Genomic DNA, 25,514 nt, shown 5'->3' on the forward strand with positions numbered 1-25,514 from the left:
GCCCGCCGGAGGGGCCGGGCCCGTGCCGGGCTCCGCGCCGGGGCTGGAGCCGCTCCCGCAGCCGCGGACACCCCGCAACGCCGATCCCGCCGGGGAAGTCGGCTCCCCTCCCGTTCCCCCGCGGCCGGGGAGCCGAGGCCCTCCCTTCCTTCCCTGTCCTCCGGCAGGCTGAGGGGACGGGGGAGCCCGGTCCGTCCCGCGGCGGAGGGGCTGAGGGGGCAGCCGAGCCCCCTCGGCCCCGCTCCCTCTCCCGTGCTTTTCCACCGCGGGGAGAGAGCTTCCATGTCGTAACCCGTGCCCGGGCAGGAAGCGGGATCCCCCAGCCCTCACCCCTGCCCTTTGCTCCGCCGAGCGGAGGGTGAGTCAGGCTCCCGGCAGGTGGGAGCAGAACCCGGTTCCTGCCTCCAGGGGAAGCGGGGGCATTTTCCCTCCCTCTCCCGCTTCTTTCTCCCCGCAGGTGGTGGGGCTGGACCTTCCGCGAGCCCTCGGGCCTGTGAAGCTCCGGGCATGGCTGTCGGAGGGCTCTGGAGCTCCCTGCTGCTGATGTCCGGCGTCGTGGTGAGCGTGGGGCTGTGCCGGAGGCTGGCCCGGCGCCGGCTGCGCTCCCGCCCGCTCCTCTTCGCTTTCCTGGTGGAGATGTTCAGCACCTTCCAGGTTTGCGCCTGCACGAACGAGCTCAGCCTGCTCGGCAACGTGGAGCCGAAGCCGCACACCGCCCTCACCCTCACCTACGGCTTCACCGTCCTGCACGGCCTGAGCCTGGCCGGCAGCGCCTGCAACCCCTGCGGGGTCCTGCAGCCCGTGTGGGGCGGCGGGACATCGCTCCGCATGGGCGGACTCAAGATCGCCGCGGAGTTCGTGGCTGCGGTGCTCGCCAGAGCGTTCATGCACTTTATCTGGAGTCTGGAGATGACAGAGCCCCATCGTGGAGCGCTCTCGCAGAGCTGCAGCAGCCCCATGCAGACTACAGAGATACAGGCGTTCTGCATAGAACTACTCTTCTCTGTCGTTTTCCAGCTGGCCGTCCTGCGAGCCGAAAGTGTTAATCCCAAATACAGGGTCCATGTGATTGCTCTACTTGTCACCATGCTCGTGTATGCAGGTTAGTCTTTTTATTTTTTTTTTCTCCTCTTCCTGCAATAAAGCTGTAAGGAAGGGGTTCTTACTGTTTTCTTAGAAGTGTTAAGATGCACAATGCTTTTTCTTAAATTACACTTTCCTTGATGATTTCTTTTTGTATCGTCCGACGTATGCAAACTTCACTTGGTGTTTATATAAAGTTTGCCTGGTTGCATTCCAGGCAGGTATGGGGTTAAGAACGAAATGAGTTATGCAGTTGAAGTGATGTCAGGTCTGCAAGTACATACGGTTAAGTGTTAAAATATCTCAGTGAAGGATTGTTTCATAATCCAACTATTTATACAGCGTGAGAGATTTCATACTATGTGCTCTGATTACCAAGTGACATTGGGAGAGCACCGCTGGCTACATCAGGAGAAAGTGCTGATTGTGCAACAGCAGGGTACAAAGTGGTAATATGGAAGCTCTGCATTTAAATAATGCATAATTCATATCAGTGCAGTTTATTTAACTACTTCCTTAAATCAGAAGCGGGAATGGTTATTTGTGGAATGCACACAGAAATAACACCTCATGAGAGCAAATGTAAAAAAAGGGGAAAAGAATAGGTGCCTGTTGTATTAGAGCCTCCCTTGTCTGTAATGTCATGAGTGTCCATATCCCTGCCTTTTGCTACCTGATTGTCACCTCATGCTTGCCAGAGCTGGGACGCTGTCACCTGTGCATCCTCTCTGGAGCAATGGGAAGGGAGAGGTGAGGGGAGTGAGTCCGAACTTTCTTGTGACTGTTGATGTTTCCTCTTGTCCCCACCGAGGTGACAAGAGCTGTCAGGTCACTCGAGGACTGCCCTGCCGGGGAGTCCTACTGGCAAAGAGATTGTGTAGCTTGGAGAGGTGAAAGAGATTACAGAACTCTTGCTTGCTGCTACTGCCCTCACCACAGAAAAAGTCATCTAGGGAATTACCAAATCCCTTTGAGAGAGGGAGACCACTTCTCTTACCTGCAAACATCCAGGATGTCATTGATGCCTTGTCCTAAATGTTTAACTGTATTAATGCTATTTAACATAACAGCATCTAGAACAGTGTACTGTCAAATTTTCAGATATAGTAATGTAAAAATCTTTACCCATTATCTTTAGCTGAAATTAGCTAATACCTAAAAGATAAAAGTCGATGGGGAATTCTGAGAATTAATTTAGCAACTTGAACTGCTTTCTAAAAGCAGGAGCAAGGTGTCAGTGCATTTGAGGACATGAAATATATTTCTGAGTTGCTTGGTGGAAATATAGCCAAATATCCTCCTCCCTCTTCTACAAGCATAGAAATCTGCATTCCTGATTCCTAACATTCTTCTCCTGCTTAGCAGAGTCACATAAAATAATACGTGTCACATTGCCTTTCTTTTAGCCAGTTCCTACCAAGAATTCCCTCCAGTGTCATTGGCCAGGTTCCTGTCTCTTCTAGCAGGACAAGGCTGAGTGTGCTACGTGAGGGCTGAGTGCTACAAGTGCCCTTCCGTGCCATGAGCTTGGCCTTGTTGGACTCTGGTGCAATCGATCTGCACCAGTACTTCTAGGAAACCTCAGGCCTCTTCTGCATCGTGTGCACAACACCCTGTGCTGCCTGGACCTTTTTCTTTGCATTTCTTTAAAACGACAATCTACTTGTCTGCCATAAAAATACAGAGCTATTCAGGTCCTGTTACAGCTGAGGCAGTAATGAGGAGCCTGGTAAGCGGCCGTGGACGGTGTCTGCTGTGCATATCCCGTATATCCTGTGGATCCCATGGCACAGCCTTAACCATGCCTGCCCCACCTCTGCCTCGTACATCAAGTAGGGAGAGTCACCGACAATCGGGTGTCACAAGCAGTGGCCTCCAGCAGGGTGAGTTCTCACCTGCAGGCTGTGAAGACAGATGCAGAATTTAGCTGGGCTGGATCATTCTCAGGAAATCTTCTGCACCTCTTTGTTTACTGTTTATAGGTCTGCCATGCACCTTACTCCAACAAATAACATCAGGTTATACAGTATTATCAAAATTACAAGCTTTTCTTATACTTTCTCACAATTAAAAAGATTTGATTTTTTTTACCTTTAGTCCTACTCAAACCAAATTTTTATAGAACACACTGTACACAAAAGGTCCAATACTTCACTTTCTTTTTTCTGCTAAATAAAGGGGAGAAAAAAAGAACATTATGTCTTTACATATTAAAGGAATTACTCATTATCTAAGGATGCAGACCATTCTTTACCAGATGGTAAAGAATATTTTTGTATAATTCCTTTGGCAAAGTACTTATTTAGGGGTTAAAAAAAACACCTTTTGAGGGCTTTTTAATTTACTGGCAGCATTACAGTTAAGTCAGAATCATACAAAATTGATTCAGTTTTTCTAAGCCTAACATAACAAGGTACAAATTACATACATATTTTTAATTCTGAGTTTCCTCCTAATTTTGGCCTTTAATAAAGGCAAAAAGGTACATTTACTTTCTTATGCACTGTGTGGCATTACTTCCCCTTTTAAAGTTTTATGCATACCCCATCAAAGAGATTACACTGCTTCTGCCAGAAAATAATTTGTCTTTTCTGATACACAGACTGAGGTGTTAAATAAATAATTTTAAGCAAAATTAGAGTGGTGCCCCTGACCTATGGTTGATATTCCTGTAGTTATTAGTAATGAATATTGAAGAAATACAGCAGTTAGAACTCTGTATAATGCTTAATGTTCATCAACTGCATCCTGAGAATGACATTCTGCTTTCAACTGTATGTGGATATAAAAGCAGAACCAGTGGAGTCATAAATAGATTACAGCAAAGTGAATTATTGTAGCTGAGCTTCCTGGCAACCGTGGACATTGCTAATATGTCAGCGTGCAGAAAAACAGACTGCACAGCAAATCTGACTTGTTCTTGAGAACAAGTGTAAAACCACAGTAAACTGAGTAGGCAAACAAAGATTAAAATTTTCCTGAACTGTAATAATAGCAAAAAAAATAATAAGGAGAATATAGAAATACAGAAGAAGAGAATGACCAAGACCTTACTAAAACTTTGGATAAATGATTGCACAGTCATAGCAAATGAGGATTACAGCAGGAGGGTATTTGTACAAAGGGGAGGTTCAAAGCTCATACAAGCTTGTTTTGGGAGAAGTCAAGAATAAGCTGTAAGGAATAATACAGATGCAATTATGGAATATTGTATGGTGACAGGTTAATAGATAAAACAGGTATGGGGTGGAAATTAACCAACAGTACAGGAATACAGGTAATTTAGCTATGAGTAATGCTTTTTCTGCAGAATTGCAATGAGAGGAACAACATATGTCAGAATTAAACACACTTAGCTCCAGGTTCATCTGCAGTGTAATTACAGTTTAGTCCCCAGTGTAATGTGTTTGGATCTCATTATTTGGAAAATGTTTGGGCAACCTCACTTACATCTGAACTCAGAGGCAAGGAAAGATGCTTGGCTTCCTTCTACAGGACAGTGGAGTGGCACTCGCTTTTGTTTTCTTTGAACAACATAGAGAGTTTTCCCACAGTTGTTATACCATGTGAAAATCTTAACATTCTGTACAGTGATATAATAATATTAGTGTTCTTATAAGAAAGTATAGAGGTCAGCTTAGCAAGAACACTGCTTGACAGTTTTTCCTTTTATCTTGCATATGTGTTCCATATGACACCAGGCTGAAATGTAATGGCTTAAGTAACTTCTGTCTCCTCTAAAATCATGATATAGAAATAGCTTCTAGCCTTATCAATAGAAACATTCAGCATTAGCCAGACCTATCTCTTTAAAGAATATTTGCTAGAAAGAGATAAAGGAAGTTATAGCTTACCCTTCACATGTTGTAAAGCCTTTGAGAAAACAGTTAAACTGTTTACTGCATCATCAGGTGAATAATTTCAGAAGAGTTTTACTTGTTCAAACTGTTTCTGCTAATTCATTTTATTGCAGGGTATAGATTTCTTGTAGTATGGTGTATGTGCATTTGAATTTAAAGTAAATATTAAGACAGATGGTTTGATTTCATGCTGTTTACATCTTATTGCAGGTGGAAATCTCACAGGAGCAATATTTAACCCAGTACTGGCTTTTTCATTACATGCAGATTGTTTCTATGACAAATTTTTGAGTTACTCACTAGTATATTGGATAGCACCATGCTTAGGTAAGTTCTTAATACTTCATATGTTTGAGAAAGTGTTATTTAGTACATGGTTCATAAATCAAGAAATAAGTGTTCTCTATTTGACAGTGCTTGATTTTTGCACTAAATAAATCCAGAAAATAGTAAATTATATGTTTATGTTAAATGTATGTGTTGAAGTCATTCAGAATCATGGTTTCATTTTGCAAATACAGGCTGTGTATTTTAAACTTTTTTAATGCTCTATGTAAAGTGCCTGCAGAACTGTTTTGTGAACTGGACAGTTATTTGGATTGGGAAGGACTTTTAAAGATCATGTGGTCCTTACCTGAAAGTAAATATCAGCCTGATTAACTTCAAAAATGGAAACATACTGGTTACAACACGGTGTCTGTCTTGTTTCGTGACAGTTTACAAAAACATGGGGATTATAAATTTAAAAAAAACAACCCTACCCACAGATATTGGGACAATATGTTTTCTCAATTAAATATGAGTTCTCAATTACCACTTCTATGATTTTTATCCGCATAGTGTCTAAACTTTGCAGTTTCCATTGTGTTTTGCCCCTAGTCAGTGTTGGACATGGTCTGCTTTTAGTTTAAGAATAAAAAGTGTTAGCAACTAGGTTTTGTCTAATTTAAAATATGGTTTTAATTTGGAAGCTTTTGATTTTGACTTCTAGCTGTGTGCAGATGAAAATGCACCATGTGATGCTTCATGCTGTTGTTTGTTTACAGTTGGTCCCTACAAATCTTGAGCTTTTTGCTTAGGGTATATAAAGAAGCAGTCTGCTAATCCCGAGTTCTTTCATGACTGTTAATCCTATTAGAAGGTACAACAGTGATGAAGGCACAACAGGATGAAAAATACACATGGGAAACACTGGAAAGGACTCCTGTTATGACCAAAAACTTCCTTTTCTCGAGTTCACATACAAGCAGGTTCTACTTGCCTTGACTCGCAGTCAGCCAAAAACAAAGACAGAAGTAAGACTTGGAAACCTAAGACTTGAAACCTAAGTAAAATTCACTTCAATATAATCTAGCTAAACATCTCTAAACAGGATGAGTGAACAATAGAGTAAGCTTGATAACTGCTCAGTGAGTAATTAATGAAATGTCATAGGCAGAGCTGATCAGCATTGCTCGGGCCCTGACAGACCACATAATATTTCTCACAATTCAGCTTTAGCTTTCATGAACTGATTTCAACCTCATAACCATTTAAAGATTTTCCAGGTTGTAAGTATGTGGGATTTAGTCTTTTGGCAAGTGATTTAAAGAAATGGGAGGCATTCTGAAACCCCGTGTTCTGCTTACATAAGATGTGTCCTGCAGAACATCTTTGCAGAAAACCTCCAGGTGACGTAAGAAAATCAAGAGTTGTTAACTGAAATGGACCCATGACTTGAGGAACTTGGAATGTGAATAGGGAGCAATGTTACATTTCAATGCAAATTCATAAGCAGTGGTTTGTCATTAGTTAACATCTGGAATATACATACAGAACACATACTGTCTCTTGGTCCATGGGGAAAGGAACTCCTCCAGACTGAGCAGTTGTAAAGATGGGAATGCTCGGGATACATCACTTCTTGCACAGTGTCACTACTGTAGCTAACATTTAGTGACAGATCTCAGGTCTGTGGATCACCTGCAGGACTGAATAATCTATTGGTGATAAAAATATCTCATTACAGAACAAGGATGTTTCATGTTTATAAGAGACCTTATAAATCAAGAGTTCTAAACAAATACAGTGTCTGAGGTAGAAGTATAGAGAAGATTGCTGTATTTGAAAACCGAATTGATGACTACAGGAGTGCAGATCTACAAATCTTAACATGAAGTGATTTTTTTTCTGACACTTTTTGAAAATAAGAAAATAATAGGAATAAATTTTTTTCTTTCACAATTGGAGAAAAATGATGAGGCATCTAGGAAAATTGTTATGATGATAAATTCTTGTGGAAAGAACCTCTAAGGAGAATCATGAAAGTACATGATGAGGGAAGGGATATTTTTAAATAAAATTGTAAGAATTACTTCCAGAGTCCACGTGTCAGCAGAAATCTGTTTCAGACTTCCTAGAAACTGGCAGAGTCACAATGATATGCTAATCTGATGTCTTACTTCTTCCAGCATCAGCCTCTTAGATGGTTAAATTACTTTGTTCTTTGGGAAATTCTTTCAGAAGGGTTTTTTTGTTTTGCTTTAATAACTACTTCATAGTAGAACCATGGACTAACATATCATGAAACTTAAAATTGCCAGTGCAAAGTGCAATATATTCTCATTTATGGCTGCAGTAGAAATCCATGAGGGCAAGGAGATGGAGAGTGTTCAGTATGTAACTGAATCCTGATCTGGCTGTAAGCACATTGTAAACAAAGTTCTTAGAAAGGACACTTGGAAGAAGAGCAAGATTGATTATCACTTTCACAAGACAATGATGAAATGGAAGTTTTCTTTTAGGATGAACAAATCTACTGGTGGTTTATGGTTTTTCAGGAATTTAATCTTGAAACGGTAATTACTTATTAATTGTTAATTTTTCAAAATGGCTTCACTGATGTTCTGGTGAAGGTGATTCTCCAGCAGCATTAAACTCTGGATTCCTGCAATGAACATAGGTGCCAGCAAATGTTTCTAACTTAGCACAGGCAGGCCTAAGTTCTGCACTGTGAACACAGACTCAGTAAGAAGCAGTGGAACAAAGATGGTTTCTGTTTCACTGCCAAAGGAATTCATTTTAGTTGTCCAGGCATGATTGTAACATCAGTAATGATGGGGACTGAGCTAAGGCTGCTCTTTCAGTACCAGGGAGATGGCAGCTACGAATGAAGAGTTGGTGACAAGATAGTCATGAGGTCAATAAAATGAAATGCTCCTTCCTGGACAGGTGCCAGCTTAGCATATCATAGAATTGTATTGTAGAGTGAGGGATATTAAACATCATCCAGTTCCAACCCCCTGCTAGGGACACCTTCCACTAGACCAAGATGCTCAAAGCCATCCAGCTTGGCCTAGCCTCCTGCTATGTTTCTAACACTATAAAACCAGAATCAAGTCTCCCTTCTTTAGATCAGTTTTATTAGAAAAACAAATACTATTCCTTAGAAATTAAGTGCCACAACAGTCAGCAGTAGATGTAAATGGAGGACGTAAGCAAGGGAGAAGGCAACAGGTGAGACTTTGACCTTTCTGCTCCAGAGGAGAGGCTGTTCTGAGGCTGCCAGCAAGTTCAGAACACTTAAGCAAAGAAACAAGAATTCTATGTGCAGTGAAGTGTTCAGTATCTCAGGGACTTGGAAGCCAAGGAGGTTTTCAGCAAACAACTGGAAAACAAACTACTCCTACTCTCCAGACCCTGGCCCTCATGGGGTTTTCAGCTCCACAGACATCATCTGACAGAGCAAAACCTCTTATGCAATGAGTGGATGCGATCCATGATGTTTCTAGAAACTGTCAGTAATTATGTCTAATTCAAGTACTAAGGGCCAGTGAGTGGTAATGCTGAACTTGACCTGCCTACAGAGAAGAATGGGTCCTGCATGTGGCCACGTGGGTTGTAGTCCTCACAAGAGTTCAGGGTGCAGAGGAAGACTGGTTAGGTAAATAGCAAAGCTGTCCGGACTTTGGGCTTCAAAACAAAATTCTGCTTATTTAGGGAGTTGCTAAGTCAGTAGTAATTCCCTTGGAAGCTGCTATAAATGGGAAAAGGTGATTCTTAGAAAAAGCTCATGAGATGTTAGTAATAGATTTAGATGTGCAGAAGGAATCTGTCACATAGTGTTAGACTGGGAATTTGGACAAAAAGCCCTGCTGGCTAGACAAAGAGCTTCCCTACAAATGAGAACATGTAAGAAGTCGAAACTGGGACAGGCAGCAAAGGGGGAGTGTAAGAGCTTTGCACAGGCACTTGGAAACAAAGTCAGGAAGGTTAGAGCTCAGCTGGAACTAAGAGCAGGGACATGCAGAGTTACAAATATACTAATCACCAAGAAAGTCCAGAGAAATGCAAGTCCATCGGTGGATGGGGGAGACAACCTAGTGATAGATGTCATGGAAAAGGCTAAGGTACCACTCAGTCTTCCCAAGCAAGATTTTCTCCTAAACCTCTGTGTAAATCAGTAAGGTTTTGGAAAGGAAGCAATAAATAGGGAACAATAAATAGGAACAACATATGTGATTGTGAATCCATTGACTCTAGTGAGATTGACCTAGAAATGAAGCTCAAGTTGGCCAGTGTTGGAATTGTCTTTCATTTATGAGAAGTTACAGCAGTTGGAGGAGGTTCCTGCCAATGGGAAATGTGCTAATACTATGCCTCTTTGGAGGAGGAGGAGAGAGAAGCCAGGGAACTATAAGCTAGTTGGTCTCATTTGGAAGATGGTGGAGTATCTAGTCTTGGAATCCATTTCCAACCATGTAAACAAAAAACCACACATAAACTGAGGAACAGTCAGCACAGACTTAGTGAGGGTAGTCCATGCTTGACCAGCTTGGTTGCCTTCTGTGATGAATGCGTGTGGGAATGAGGGAGGGGGCAGGGATGTAGCATACCTTCACTTCAGTAAGGCTTTTGATACCACCTCCCACAGTGTTTTGGTTCAGTGGGGTCACACAAAAAGACTGTTAGATGGAATAAAGATTGGCTAAACCACTGACCTCAAACTGTCACAATCAATGGGTTGACACCTGGCTGGTGGCCAAGACCATGCAGAGTATGCTGGTGTCAGGACTGGGAGTTGATACTCCCCAGTATGGTTAACAGTGACCTGAATTGAAGTTTGTTCACAACAAAGACACAGCACATGATCCAGCAGTTTGGGATCAGCACTTCTACAGAGAGCTCTCCACAGGCTGCAGAGGTGGGCTGAGACCAACAACATGAGATTCAATAAGACCAAGTATTGGGTCCTACACTTTGGCCACAACAACCCCATGCAGGGCTCCAGGCTGCAGTCAGAGTGGTTGGAAAGTGGCCCAGCAGAAAGGGAGCTGGGGGTGCTGGTTAACAGCAGCTGAACGTGAGCCAGGGTGTGCCCAGGTGGCCAAGAAGGTCAATGGCACCTGCCCTGCATCAACAATAGTGTGGCCAGCAGGAGCAGGGAGGTCATTCTTCCCCTGTACCCCGCACTGGTGAGGCCACACCTGGAGTGCTGTGTCCAGTTCTGGCCTCGCAGTTCAGGAAGGACACTGAGGTGCTGGAGTGGGTACAGAGAAGGGCAACAGAGCTGGTGAAGGGTCTGGAGCACAAGCCTTATGAGAAGTGGCTGAGGGAGCTGGGGTTGTTTAACCTGGAGACGAAGAGGCTCGGGAAGGACTCTATCACTCTCCACAAACACCTGCAAGGAGGGTGCAGCTGGGGTAGGGGAGGGGTCAATCTCTTCTCCCAGGCAACCAGTGATGGGATGAGAAGACACAGGCATAAGCTGTGCCAGGGGAGGTTTAGATTGGACATTAGGAAGAATTTCTGCACTGAAAGCTTGATTAGATATTGGAAAGAGCTGTCCAGGGAGGTGTTTAAGGCACCCAGTTCCATGATCTATTGCCATGGTGGTGGTTGGTCATTGGTTGGACTCCATGATCTCACAGGGTTTTTCCACACGAATTGATTCTGTGATTATTGCCTCCTTCTACTCAATGCTTGTGAGGTAGAATCTGGAACATGGGTGGCTTGGAGTCCCTGAGTTCAAAGAGCAATGTGTCAAAAAACAGAATCCAGGCAGTGGAGGACCACAAAGATGATGAAGGGCCTAGAGTACCTGATCTGAGAGGGAAGGATGAGGAACTGGATTTGTTTAGGCTGCAAAACTAAGGTGAAAGTGTGCTTTAAGCACAGTCAGGCATTATTTCTGGAGTAGTTACAAGGATAATAGAGATTAACCATTCTTTTTGGCAACAGCAAGGCCACAAATTAGGGCATGGGAAGGTCAGCTTAGACTCAGGAAAACATTCAGGAGGGGAAGGGTGCAGCATGACTGAAATTAGTTTCCTGGAGAAATGCTACAGTCTCCAGTGTGGAGGTTTCTGGGAGTCAGCCAGGGAAAGTCTCACTGACCCATCCAGCATAGGCAAAGTCCTGCACTGAGTGGCAGACTGGACTAAACAGAATCCCTTTCAAGAAGCTTTTTGTTGTGATCTAAGAAGTTTTGTAAATCCAAGCTTATGTGCGGGCAACACCCACAGGATCATCCTTGGGCACAAGCAGGATCCTCTTTGTCTCTGAAAGAATAAACTGATTCTTTTTCCTGCAGTAAAAAAAAGATCATAATAAACTGTATTTGGATGCCCTTTGGATTTATGGGTCCCTTCCAACTTGAAATAGAAGTTTCTTTATGAGAATCATACACTATCTCTAATGTTACCATTTTTTCAGCTTCAGAATAAACCCTAAATGAGAATAATCTTCAAAAAAACACCTACCATCCTATACTCACTTGGCAGCACCTAAAATTGATGTGGTTATCAAAACAGCTAACAAACTCAGGTGAGGGATGGAGGTTAAGTTGCTGGTTCAGTCACTTATACATCCAGCTACAAAGAAAGGAGCCCTGATCAGGAACAGGAAGAGGAAGGAACAGTGTTAGATTCACCCAGCCAAACTCTCTGCCTCTGGATTGGCTTACACAGATCAAAGCATTAACCATACTAGGAAAACAAGATTATTAACTCACAGGGAGCACTTGCATGGCCTGTTGAAGCTTCCTTTGCCAAAAGTACTGATGCAGTCCCTGCTGTATTGTGTTAACAAATACTTCAACATAATGTTCATTTTCCATACCTGTACTGTGTCCTTCTCAAATGCATTTAAATAAAGGTTCTTTCTGTAACTTCTCGTTTCAGGTACAATACTTGTGGCTTTTATATGGGATGAAATCTTTCCTCGGATATCTTGAGACATCAAATCCTGAAATTTGGGAGCAGCACTACATTAAAAAGTATTTTCAACATCTGCAGACATAAACCTTTCAGAGAACTGTTGACAGACTTTGTGCCATCTTTATGTTCTATTTTCAGACTTCATGTTTGAAATATTTGACTTACCACTTTGTATTCAAATAATAATTTTGTAAATGCATATTGGGATTTTGGGAATATCTGCCACCATTTTCAATTAAGCCATATGAATGTGAAAGACTGTTAAAACACAAACTTTGTCACTTTAGCCATAAGTGCCATTTGCTGACCTTTATTAGCATGCAAAACTAATTTTAGAGAAATACCCCATCCTTTCAAAGTTTGATTTTATTGGATTTCTTCCCATTGGAGGCACCTGCAAAAAGGGAGCTGAAGATTTCTCATACTGACATCATTATATTCCTACTTGCCCTGTACCTACCTCTGAGAGGAAGAAAGGCTCCAGCACTCCCTAGAAGAGCCTCCACAGCTCTGTTCTAGAGGCACCCTACACCAAAATTAAAAGTCTGTACGAACAACATTGTTTTAATAATATCTGAGTGCAGGTAAGTAACCCCTCCCTTCCTTCCAGGAAGGCTCTGTCCCATCCTGTCCCATTGAGACTGTTGAATGTTTACCTTGGAAAACATTCTTTACCTTGGTTGGAAAAAGCAGTAATAAAATACCATAAAATTCTGTAGACACACACAACAAATGGCATTTTAGGCATAACCCTCTATTTTTTATCAGCAATTACTGCTGCCACTTCAGAGACAGAGTATATAGGGATGAATCATGCAGTACTCAATTGGTCCTTGATTTTATGTAGCTCTTCTTTAAAAAACAAATGTATCTGCAATGCAAGAGAAATTATAACAGAGGTAAAAACTATAGGAAAGCTACATACACAAGCCTGTCCTTTATAGCCTCAGCTGAAGGCCAACACCTTCAGAGTACCACCCTCTGAAGCTCACTTTCTAGCATGAGGTTTCTTCTTCTGGATACAGCTTAATTTTTGAACATGCCCAAATGTATTTCTCAAGTTTAAGAGTAAATGCAGTTTTTCTTTTTATGGTTACTTGGTTTGAAAGGAGAGATGGTTAACAAATTCTACAAAGATCTCAGTGTCACGTCCCTCGCCTCATCATCCAAGTCACCTTACAAACCATATTTTGAGGGAAAGCCAATCAGATGGGGGTTTTTCACAGTAAACTGTGAAGTCTTTAACAGCTACTATTGTCAGCTATCTTTTTTGCAAGAGTTTGGGAAGTAAATATTTCCATGTAATTTCTTCCTTGTTGCAATAAAATCTTTTCTTGTTTTATTTTTCCAAGGTACCTATAACGTTATATTGCAAAATTAAATTAACTGTATGAAAATGCTTTACATACAAGAGTCCTATCCATGACCCTGTATTCAGTTACTAATAATAAAAAAAAATTAGCCTACTAATATGCTGAAGAGAACTAGAACTGCTGGGTTATCATTCAGCAGCTCTTTGACCGTAGTGGGAGTAGATCTACTAAAGGAAACTTGTCCTTAAAACTCTCCATGGCAAGGACCACACACCAGCACACTGAGCCTGAAAAGATGTGATCCTCTGAAAAAATACGTATTTTTATACCTTGTTCTGCTTCTAAAACAGATCCTTTTGGAGGTTTCTAACTCCTTTTTCTTGCTTTACTGCTTTTTATCTCGTTTACCTATTTTTAAAGTGATCCATACCTCATCATTTTCCCCCCTTTTTTCACCTTATTTCTTATGGAAACAAATCTTTTAAAATCTGCATGATTTGATGTCTCCTCTGAGCCCATGGAGCCCACAGGATAAAGGTCTCAAAATTAAACTTTGAAGAGCATAAAAATAGTCAAAGAAAGGAGAAAGCAGATATACAAACCTACAGGCAGCCCAAATTTGTTAGATTAGAGGTCCTACTTCTACATCATTTTTGATGGCCTGCAAAAGCAAAGTCCATAAAGCGAAGAGGTCAGATCAGATCTGACTTCTCCATGTCTGCCTTGTTTATTTTGGCACAACATACAGTTTAAAAGAAATTGGTACAAATCTGGGTGATTAACAAGTAGTTGCAGTATTTATAGGCACCAGAATGTAAATTTTTTTAAAAAATCAATAGGAATTAGACAAACCTTAAACTGACTGAGTAAATGCAAAACAAAAGAAAAACAACAAAAGTAGCAAAAATGGTGAAAAATAAACCTAAGCTAGGAACTGAAGAATTTAACTGGTTTTGGTAGTGCAGGCAAAAAGGGGTATTTTACATTTGTGGTAACGAATGCTTATGAAGTCCAGAACACTTACAGCCTAAATTCAAAGTTTTAATAAAAATAAAACTTGTCAATCCACACAAGATGGACGCTGCCTTCAGTGTTCATCCAGGTTTGTTTCCACCTCACCTCAGTTACTCTTGCTCCATTGATTTGACTGGAAGCATTACAAGATGTCTGCTCCTTGAGCTCCACATTAGCACAACACAAATTATCCTGGATGTAGTGAGGGTGCCAAGGGCTGTGAACAGTCCAGCTGCCCTGGAGTTCATTTTGCCCAGCTGCCAGGGTATGCAAAGGTCTGCAGTTTAACGTGGAAAACAGAAACACCACATTCCAACTCAGATTTACATACACTAAGAAAACCCCACCAGTCTGCTTCAACACTGAATGGTGACTTAGAATTCAATGAGCTTTTTGCCTCAATTGTGGTGCCAGTAAGACTTTTACCTGTCCCAACATCTCACCACGTCAAGATTCTGCAAACACTGGTGCAAAAATCAACTCTGTATCCTCCTTTGTAACTCTGAATCCATAACAAAAACATGTACACCCTCACATGAATTCCTTTGTATGTATACAAAGGGGCTGGTAAAGACATTGCTGTAGAATGCCTTGTTGCATAACACGCTGAATACCTCATTTATTCGGCTGCGTCAGTGGTTCCCAGCACTGTTCAGACCCTAATTTGACTGGCATTCCTAACGAATATTCAACAAAGAGTGGCTGTAATTATCACGTACCTTGGAACCAAATCACATCCTAAAGATGTGTACGCAGAGTTTACAGCCAGTGAACTGTTCATGAACCAACACAGCACACCTCACCCTTGGCCCCCCATAAAAAAATCACAGGTCAGCTTCAAAAGAAAATGCAGGAAGTTTGGTCCAGCCTTTCATTTCAGTACTGGGGGAAGAGAGGAACAACCTGAATTTGCTGATATTTCCCAATAGCAAAATCCCCACCCCGCAGAGATGAAACAGGGAAAGCTCCAGCAGGACCAACATCTTGGCAATCTAAAGCTGGGTTCCTAAGTCTGGGATGTATCTGACTAACTCTGTCACAGGCATATCTGCAAATGTTCTGGCCTTTTATCCTCAATTCCAGGTAAATGATAAAAATGGCCTTGGCTTCACTGAAGATTTTTTTGTTACAGAAGAGAGTTTGACACTCAAGAGCTCAAGCTGCTTGCTAAAGTAAAGGAGGGAGAACTGCAACAGTGAGCTGGTTGTAAGATACAAAAATCTTAGTTTATTTAACAATGTTAACATTTAATACAAAGACACAAAACAGTTCTCTTTGTCCGGACCTTACAGACTTTACTCTGTCTCCTCTACTACCCAAGCTCAGCTTTCAGAGAAATGAAAGGGATAGCACTGAAATGATAAAGCTATTACTTGAGGGGGTTTAAATTCAGCTTTTCCTTCAGTCCTTGGCCAAACCTATTTCCTTTTAGTCGTAACACTTCTGTTCCCATTTCTACTCCACAGAGTCAATGATAGGTAAAAAAATATGGAAAATTCTAGGACAATCTAAAATTCTGTTCTACTTACAGTTTTATTTCTGAAGTCCTAGAATTCCTACAAAGGCTTCTTTAAAAGGCCAGAGAGTTTGGTCAAAGAGACTGTGGCTGCCCCATCCCTGGAAGTGTTCACAGCCAGGTTAGGATGGGGTCCTGAGCAACCTGATCTACTCAATGGCATCCATGCCCATGGCAGGTGGGGTTGGAACCAGAGGATCTTTAAGGTCTGTTCCAACACAAATCATTCTGTGATTCTATGAAATGACCCCTGATTAGCCCCATTCAAGTGTTAGATGCAAGAGGTTTTATTGTTTTTGTTTATTTTGTCTTTTTTTAAATAACCCAATAGTGGTCACAAATGTCGAGCCCTGTTTTAAACATCTCTACAAGCATTTACAGACCCAGCTGTCTAAACGTGGGTCATTAAAAGAAAGGTTAACTCCCGATAGTCACTGCAACGCCTTCGGTTTTACAGCTTGTTCTGGAAGTGCCACAAGAGGAATCTGAAAGACACAAGACACACAAGTTTACATACTTGGCACTAAAATAAAAGGTTATTAAGCATCACAGAGCAGTAGCTATCTGTTGGTTGCAGTCAGAGGACAGCACTCTGCTAGAAGCCCATGAATTTCCAGAAGGGCTGAGCACCTTTGCCTTTGGCAGCAGCTCTAACTCAGGTCAGCTAAGGACAGCGTGTGCTCACAGCAGGCACCAGGGCGCCCTGGCAGACCCCGCTGCAGCCATTCACAGACACACCATTGCCTCAGAACAATTGCTGCAGCCTCGTGATGCCACAGACAAAACACCAGTTATTGCAGGAATACTGGAAATGTCCTGCACCCACTGCCAGCAGTCTTCCAGGAGCTTCAGCAGGAGACTGTCACATCTCATTTGGGTGGCATGCAACGTGAGCATCACACAAGGGCATTGTTTGGGAGGCAGGGCAGCACACTGCTCCCTAAGGAATCACCAGCAAGATGTTCCTGTAGATCATTTAGCAGTTCAGGAGGCTAAAAGGGCCGAGCTGCTTCATGGAGTACCCACAAGATCACAGCATGCTCCCTCTCCACCCCTACATACAGAGCGTAGAGCCAAACCCCCCTCTGAGCAGGGCAATTAGCACAGAGCTCCAAAAGCTGTCCTTGTCACCTTCTACCTTCAGTTCCTTCTCGCTGCCTTAGATCCTAGGTTCCTAAACCTCCTTAAATTACATTCACACACTCGGGCTGGTGGGTACTCCAAAAGGGCCATCCCAAACTGCTACCTGGAGTGCTGTCACCGCAGCACAGTGTCACTGCTGACACTGCACAGGCAGGTCACTTGATCTGCTCTGACAGGGATCTGCCCCTCAGCTGTGACCAGCACAAGGAGAAGCACAGGAGGAAATCCTCTCCAGTCCCCTCTCACAGCATTCATCTCCCACAGCCACATACTGTACCATGGAAGGCAGAGTAATCATTCCACTAACCAACACCACTTCTTACTGGGTGTATTTTGTCCTTTTCTAGAACAGTCTACTTCCACCAGCACTTCAGGCTTCTTGGAGGTCTGCTATCAGCTACTAACCCTCCTTAATGCAGTTAAATTTTAACCAGGGTAATACACAAAGCAGTCAAATTTGAAGTTTTCAACAGCATGATTATTTTTTTTATAAACCATTGACCAAAGTAATCTTGGAGATGGAGTCATCAGAGCCTAAATTTCCATTCATGTACTAAGACACACCTGATCTACAGCTAAAGGCTTTTCTTTGATTTTCAAATGTGTCCTTTACCAAACTGGAGGACTATCCAATGGCACGACAACCAGTACCTAGATTATTTTTTAAGAACTCCTCTCTGTTCTGCAAAGTCCTTTACAGAATAGAAATGCAACTACAGAAGTTTGAGCTCTTACACCAGACAATAAATCCAATTCAGGAGCAGTAGCAGTCGTGGATGTCAGGAAGAGAACACAAGGCTACTCTGAGACTTTTGTAATTGCAGCAGCAAAGAAAAATAAGCAACAGAGGAGGAATGCAGGTATGCAGCACCCCTCCACAGCAGCCTTCCTCAGGGACTGCAGGGACTTTGTAACTTTGTAATCTCTACTCAACTTCTTTCCCACTTTTCTTTCAGTGTGCCACACTCCTGTTTGTGTCCCTTTCCTCCTTCCTCCCCTGAGCTTTTGGCTGTCTGCTCCACAGCTGCTCTCTCCGGCATTTCAAGCAGGACAGTCGGACACTCACTGCAAGGTGAGGGCTGTCAGTCCCTTCTGAGACAGGCAGAAGAACTGGAACTACACAGCACCCTGGAGCAGCACGGACAGACTGGGCACTGCCGAAGCAGGGGTGGCATCACAACCCCACTGTGCATCTCTACAGACAGTCCCAGAAAAAGCTGCTCTTCCTCTCCCTCCCAGCACCAGCAAGGAACCACTGGCACATCTTACAATGCTGCTAAGAGGAGAAAAGCAACACAGGGGATCACACAGGCACAACCACCTGAGCAGGATGTTATCTCTAAGCTGTTCCCTCCTGAGAGCAATCCCATCCAGATAGCTCAGTAACTTTACCAGGAACTGTTCCTGCTCTGCTTATAATGAAGGAAGAGCTGGACTTGCAAAGCTGTGAAGTGGCTTGCCCCCTTGAACAACCTGGGAAATCCTACACATTACATGAAAAACAAGACACTAAAGACAGTAACTTCCCAGGGATGCCTCCAGTGTTCATTTATCAACATCTAAGAGGCTTTGAGATCAGCCAATTCTTAAATCAGCTGAAAGGCTGACCTGTCTTCCAGACAGGCACATCCATGCAGGTTGCCTCTGCAGGGTAATGGTTTATGCCAGTGGGCATTTTGGCACAGATCATTAAACATCTTTCTATATTTGTGATAATACAGCTCCCTTTTCCTTCTTTTATATAACCATCATCGTGGTATCATGAGACCCTTCCTGTAGGATCACATACATTACACAAAGAACAGAGAGGGAAGGCTCTGCAGGACTGAAAACATTGATGTGAGGAGTCAGAAAAACTTACAGCAGCACCTGTCCTCCTCAGTGATCGACTTCGGCATCTTCAAACTGCCCAGCGACTACGGGTGCTATGTCCACCTCCATCCCATCTGAAAGAAACAGCCGGCGCTCCGTAAACAGGCGGGCGAGGGATGACGAGTTCAGGGGAAAGAGAGCGGGTGCCCTCTGCCGACAGGAGGTGGCCAGGACAGAAAAACCCTTCACTGAACTTCTGAAAGCAGCCTAAGGAAACACTGACGAGCTCACAAGTTTCTGGGTTTGCTCCAGCACTGTTGGTCAGTCATTTACAGATGTCACTGCTTCCTACAACCTCATCTCACCCTGTCTTAAAAAAGGACTTGAACGCTGGATTTTAACTATTTCATGTATTAAATGAAGTTTTGGTGTAACAAATGTCAGGATTCCTTTGAATAATTGTATTCTAGCAGAAAGAGGCTGTATCCTGTTCTGAAACAATCACTGAAAAGAAAAACTGCCCTATGCTACAATGTCAAAAAATAAAGTAACTCTGAAACTGAGCAGCCCTGGGGATATTTATAATTGCAGCAAGCCAAGCAGCAGTACTGTAGCAAATAAGATTAGGAAAATAAACAAAACTGACTAAGATGACTCTGAGCCATGTAACATACTTGCTGTTCAATTTATATTCGTTTCTGAAGTTCAGGGATTCAGGAACCTGACAAAATTTTCAAATGAAGGGTGCTGCTGAAACAGGAGCCTATCACCTATGGTTGTCTTTACATAAATTTATTCAAAATTGCAGAATGAAGAAAGCCTGAGAACAACTGACAAAAGAAATAAGATTAAAAATCTCTCCCTGAGGATGAGAACAAATTAGTTATTATTTTCAAGAAACCCACAGCTGCTGCATAATTTTACATCTCTCAAAAACATGAGGGCATATAAAAAGCACTGCCATTTAAATAGAAAACAGAAGCAATGCTACTAAACTACTTCCCTGTCTTCTCCCAGATAATATACTGCTCTAGTGAAAACAGCACACAGGAAAGACAGTATGAGAAATCAGGTGTTCTTCCCCCCAAAAAAAAGGAATTTTACTCCTTAAATACACATTTGAAAGATCAATAGAATCAGAATTAAGAGACATCATCCTTCAGAAAAAAAATCTTTTTTAATAAATCTGTTTTAGTGTGTTTGAATGATTCAGAATTCACCCTGAACTCTGTTAAGATAACTGTTATAATTTAGGGTATCATAAAAAAAACCAAAATCAAAAACCAAATAAAAACTACAACTAATTTAGAGCAGAAACTGCTTCCTAACCGTGGTGTAGACTGGTAAGTTTAATTTTTTTTTTTAATCCTAAATGAACTTCACTTTACCAGGAAATCATTCTTGTTCCAGCAAATCATACAGGAAGAATCAAGTGTTCTTAACACTGAAGGACTCACTTTTTAACAGAGCAGCCCTCCACCAACAGCAGGCAACACGGTGCCCACAGGGCCACAGGCATGGGGGTGATCCCTCCTGGCATTGCACTTGCTCAGTCCTGGTTTATGGATTAGCCAGACTGGAGAACCACCTCTTCCACATCATAGAACCAGAGTGGTTTGGGTTGGAAGGGACCTTGCAGCCACGGGCAGGGACACCTCCCACTGGATCCGTTTGCCCAAAGCCCCATCCAGCCTAGTCTTGAACACTTCCGGGGATGGGGCATCCACAGCTTCTCTGGGCAAGTGGCTCACCACCCCCATGGTGAAAAATCTCTCATTTTTTCACGTGAGTTTCACTTCCTTTGGTTTGAAGCCACTCCCCCTGGTCCTACAGCAAATGGCCTTACAAAAAAGTCTGTCCCCATCTTCAAGTACTGAAAGGCCTCAGTAAGGTTTCCCCAGAGCCCTCTCTTCTCCAGGCTGAACAACCCCAACCTTCTCAGCTTGTTTCCATAGCAGAGGTGCTCTAGACTCCTGATCATGTTCATGACCTCCTCTAGACCCACTCCAGTAGGTCCATATGCTATTGTGCTGAGGACCCAAGAGCTGGATGCAGCACACCAGGCAGGGTCTCACCAGAGTGCAGCAGAAGGGCAGATTCCCCTCTCTCACCCTGCTGGCCACGCTGCTTTGGGTACAGCCTAGGACACGACTGGTGTTCTGGGCTGCAAGTATGCATTGCCAACTTATGTCCAATTGTTCATACACCAGCACCCCCAAGTCCTTTTTGGCAGGGCTGCTCTTCATCCCTTCATCCCTCAGTCTGTGTTGATACTGGGAGTTGCCCAGTAGGTGCAAGGTGCTGCACTGCAAGGTGCAGCACCTTGCACTTGGCATTGTTGAACCTCATGAGGTTCTCATGGACCCACTCCTCAGGTTTGTCCAGGACCCTCTGGATGCCATCCCATCCTTCCAGAGTGTCAGCTGCACCCCTCAGCTTGGTGTCATTTGCAAACTTGCTGAGGGTGCCCTTGATCCCACTGGCTGTGTCACTGATGAAGACATATTATTTAGTAAAACAAGAGCGTGTCTTACCTTCAAACTCCCTTATGGAGTCCTCTGTTCTCACTCCAGCCATGTTGTACTGGGTGCTGATAGACTGGGCCAGCATGCCTTCTAACCTCTCCAGCGTGGCCTGGCCTTCTGCAGTTAGATGTGACAATCCCTCTTCGTATGTGTAAAAGCTCGGGATGTCACCTTGTTCTAGCTCTGCAAAAACAAGTTTATGTTTAGCAGACCTAAGTTTAGGAGCCAGAAACATGCAGAGGTGGAGGAATAGGGGAGCAGCTGGGCAAGATACGCTCAGATTAACTGACTGAGCAGTTAAAAAGCTGCTTCCATCAGGTACAGAATACACACAGCAGTGTGAACTGACCACACTGCAGCACAGCACTGAACCTGGGCTAGCACAGCCACTGGGAACAGGAAAGGCTGCTCCTTGTGCCTGTGGGCTCTGGAGAGCCAGAACAATTCCTGTCATTTGAAACAGCTAAATGACAGGTTTTCTGCAGATTTATGAATTTCTGTACCGTGCCTGTGACAAAAGGGATGTTTAGGCAAGATGAGTAACAAACAGTTATGACAGACAGCAGGTATCCAAGTGCTTTAAAAAGCAGGTATTTAAAGGTATTTAAAAAGCAGCAACTGTTACCAACCGCGGGCCTCCACGTCGTACTCGTCCCCTTCGTAATCGTTGTCCGAGTCCTCATCGTCCGGGTCCGGGTGCAGGGCCTGGCACTCACACATGGCTGAGAACATGGTGTCCACTGCAGGAACACAAGGCAGCACAAACCTCCACCAACAGCCCAAAGCAACAGGCAAGAAACCCCGCTCTGGGTGATCAGAGGGAGACAGAACACCCCTTTAGCAGAACCACAGCTGAATTTGTACTTGAAAACATCATCCAACAGGCCAGAAGCCATGTAAGAAACAAATCAGGTTTCAGACATCCAGCCTGGTGCTAGAGCCTCTTAACAGCACTTCTGCATTATTTCACTGATGATAAAGGTTTATTTCTGGACAATTCTGTCTGTGGTTACCTACTGCAGGAATCCTTGCAGCATCTCATCCATCAGATTCCTAACAGCTGAATCCAACTGTAAACTCCACATGGGACGGGTGATGACAGCTTTCCAGTGGTAATAAGGGCATTAGCATGTTTCTAATGAAATTGGCACTGACTCAAATATCACTGAATTTGTAATTTAAAAGATATTCCCATACATATGCTCTGCAAATGCATATAAGTGAGATTATCCACGTTGTGTATTTATACTCAACAGTTTCTATTTTAAAGAATTGGGATTTTCCTCGTAAAGCAGCTGCTTGAAAGAACGCATTTTCAAGCCAGATAAAACAATTTGCTTTGTTCTTTCCAGCGCACAGGAATCAAGTCACTAGACAAGGACACTGAAGGATTTGCATCTCTGCACCCAAGTGTCCTCCACATATAACCAGGACTTCAAAGTAAAGCACAATTCCCATTTGCACTTACAGGCTGATTTGTCACCAGGTACGAATCTGAATTCCGCAATCGGTTCAATGTCATCATCGCTGTCGTCCTCCTCCCCTTCACTCATGGGAGCCTCTTTCGTCTCCTCTTTAAGAAATTGAGAGATTTAGAAGAAAAAAAAGTCACATTTCTTTATTCTTTCAGGAACACACAAAATCAAACCAGAAACAATCTAGGAGAGGCACAAAGCCTCCACTCTGTTCTCCAAAAAACCCCATGAGACTCCCAGACCCACATGGAGGTATGAGACTCTCTCATAGGACCTCAACAACACTTGCAACTCACATGAAAACTTCTCGGTTTATAACTTCAGGAGTAAAGATTTCTGTACTGGTCACACAATGTACTCAAGTATTTCAGAAAAACTGACTGATTCTTATAAAAACAACAGTGCTCAAAACCCTCACAATTCACAATTGTTATCATTTTTCAAATCACATGGATTTTTTAATGGATCCTTAACATTACTGTCACGAAATCAGCTGGCTTCCATTGTGGCCCCTCACTGGGGACTCTGACAAGCATCTCTGCTCCATTTCCAACATTCCTGGCCAGCCAGCAAGATGCCAGAAGCACAAAGTGCACTCAGGACCAGTGACAGCAGCGGTGCTTACGGACTTCTGTACGCCATGTACAAGAATAAATAAGCATCAGTGTGGTGTTTTATTTTCTGTGAATAGAAACACCACAAGAACGGCTGCAGTTCCTCACTGCGGGGCTGGGAACACTGCACTGGCAGCCTCAAAAGTGCACAATTATTTTCTACAGGAGAAGAGGCTGTTCCACTGAGAGTGGTTTTTATCACACACAAAACTGGCACCATCAAGAATACAAAGATGCCAAGAAGCTGCCAGCCAGCTGCCCCAAAAATGAAGTGTGCAAGGAAGCTCCCCAGTTCTTTTCCAACTGACACCCGCAGGCACAGCTTGTTTCTGCTGAGTCCAGCTCTTTGTTTTCAGTGCAGCCAACCTCTGAGTGCCTTTTGCTAAAAAAGGGGCGAGGACAAGGCACAAACACGCAGAGAGCACATGCAAAACTTTCAGAGGAAGAACACAAAGTACCCGGCACAACTGAGAACGAAGACTCCTGGAGCCAACTAAGAGGAAAGGTTTAACACTATTCAGTGGTTAAAACTGCAGGCCAGGGCTAGACTTTGAAAAGTAAAACCTACCTGCTGTGGAAGACTTACTGTAGGCAGAGTTAATATACTAAAAAATACACCCACAAAAAATCCCCTCTAAAAAGATCTGTCTATTAAGGATTTCTAGACAAAGGCTATCATAAGATATCCATATTTTCAAATGCCATAATCAGAATTAATTAAAAGCCACAAACAGTATCTTTCTTCAGATGAGGCTCTTTTGGCCTCAGAATAACCACGGCTAAAGGAAAATGAAGAAGAACCAGGAGGCGTATGCAAATGTCCTCTTATTATTTGTAGTGATAGACTGTCAAAGAACATCAGTAACATAAGAGAAGGAAATAATGAAGAACCACTAACAGCTTAAAAACAACTCCACCTCCTCAGAGCCTTGTCATTACTTTCTGGATACATGAAAAAAAAAAAAAAAAGGTTAAATTCTGAATTTTAACCTTTAGCTGTGATGACCAGTAGGCTGTGATGTAGGGAAAAAGGAGACCTGCTCAAGACCTAACACTCATTTAATCTTCAATTGCAATGGCAGTTTTTGACACACTTAAAATATTAACAGGTCTGCCAGAAGAAAAATATTACTATATATATAAAAATACAATCTTCCTACAAACAATGAAACAGAAAGCTTGCTTTCTCTACACCAAAGTAAGAATGGCCAAAAAGGTGGGTTTTGTGGGCCACCTACAAAGATTCATTAAAGCCTGGTGACATAATCTATTGCCTTTTCTTGTTTGTATTTGACCAAGCTGCGGGAGAAAATGAATGAGAAGTTCCCTGGCTGTGAAACAGCAGGAATTCATCAAGCCTGGAGAGGGCAGCAGCATTAACATAAATTCAATAAAGAAAAAAATGTACTCAAGATGGAATCACAGGGAGACTGGCAGAGGAACTAAATTGTTTAAAATGGTGTAAGAGGGCAGAGAACAGCAGGGCTCAGCAGCTTCAGTGTACACAGCCACTAGCTGAGAGCAGAACTGTAAAGAAGAGACTCTAAAAAAATGCTAAGCTGTGCTTCTACAATAACTGTCCTTCAGGAAAATCAAAAAGAAAATGCAAGCAACTACTTAAAATCAGCACCTCCTCCTTCTGAGGAGGAAATGCTGTCCCTCAGCAGCAGGCAGCACCCCTTACCTTCGAACTTGGCGTTCACCATGACGTACAAGTGCTCCCTCGGGAAGGCGCTCAGGTCCTTGGAGACGGCATGTAAACTTATGGTGGGGTAATCCAAGGAGAAGCCAAGTCCCGAGTTTTCCAGCCAAGACAGGCGACTGACAAGGGAGGCAAAAAAGAGAGACAAGTTAGAAACTAGCAGAGGAACCCACAGTACCTGATTCGTGCCTGCAGAAAAGCAAACCATCCCCAAAAAGTGAGTAATTGTGGACAAGGCACTTAGCTCACTCTGCAGGCATA

The 25,514-nt window shown here is 43.0% G+C and overlaps 2 protein-coding genes across 2 annotated transcripts in view; one reads left to right on the plus strand and one right to left on the minus strand.

Moving 5' to 3' along the window:
- On the plus strand, positions 1 to 16,288 carry AQP11 (aquaporin 11). Its single transcript, XM_063394363.1, has 4 exons — positions 1 to 358; positions 458 to 1,102; positions 5,154 to 5,270; positions 12,104 to 16,288. Exons 2-4 carry the CDS (start codon positions 508 to 510, stop codon positions 12,154 to 12,156), a joined length of 765 nt encoding a protein of 254 aa, XP_063250433.1. The 5' UTR covers positions 1 to 358; positions 458 to 507; the 3' UTR covers positions 12,157 to 16,288.
- The window catches only part of CLNS1A (chloride nucleotide-sensitive channel 1A), a 12,498-nt gene continuing 2,651 nt past the window's right edge, over positions 15,668 to 25,514 (minus strand). Inside the window, exons 2-7 of the mRNA XM_063394365.1 lie at positions 25,236 to 25,372; positions 22,931 to 23,035; positions 22,092 to 22,202; positions 21,472 to 21,645; positions 18,987 to 19,071; positions 15,668 to 16,467 (exon numbers count right to left, since the gene is read on the minus strand). Coding sequence (XP_063250435.1) covers positions 19,004 to 19,071; positions 21,472 to 21,645; positions 22,092 to 22,202; positions 22,931 to 23,035; positions 25,236 to 25,372 — 595 coding nt within the window. The 3' untranslated portion in view covers positions 15,668 to 16,467; positions 18,987 to 19,003. The remainder of the gene's footprint in view (positions 16,468 to 18,986; positions 19,072 to 21,471; positions 21,646 to 22,091; positions 22,203 to 22,930; positions 23,036 to 25,235; positions 25,373 to 25,514) is intronic.

This window comes from Prinia subflava, chromosome 3 (assembly GCF_021018805.1).
Source record: "Prinia subflava isolate CZ2003 ecotype Zambia chromosome 3, Cam_Psub_1.2, whole genome shotgun sequence".
In the NCBI taxonomy this organism is placed as follows: Eukaryota; Metazoa; Chordata; class Aves; order Passeriformes; family Cisticolidae; genus Prinia; species Prinia subflava.

What these genes read in the sequence shown, in the direction of transcription:
- AQP11 (XM_063394363.1), top strand. Translation starts at nt 508, where the DNA reads ATGGCTGTCGGAGGGCTCTGGAGCTCCCTGCTGCTGATGTCCGGCGTC. An exon ending in CACCATGCTCGTGTATGCAG is followed by an intron (nt 1,103 to 5,153) that starts GTTAGTCTTTTT and finishes ATCTTATTGCAG; the next exon opens with GTGGAAATCTCACAGGAGCA. An exon ending in TTGGATAGCACCATGCTTAG is followed by an intron (nt 5,271 to 12,103) that starts GTAAGTTCTTAA and finishes TTCTCGTTTCAG; the next exon opens with GTACAATACTTGTGGCTTTT.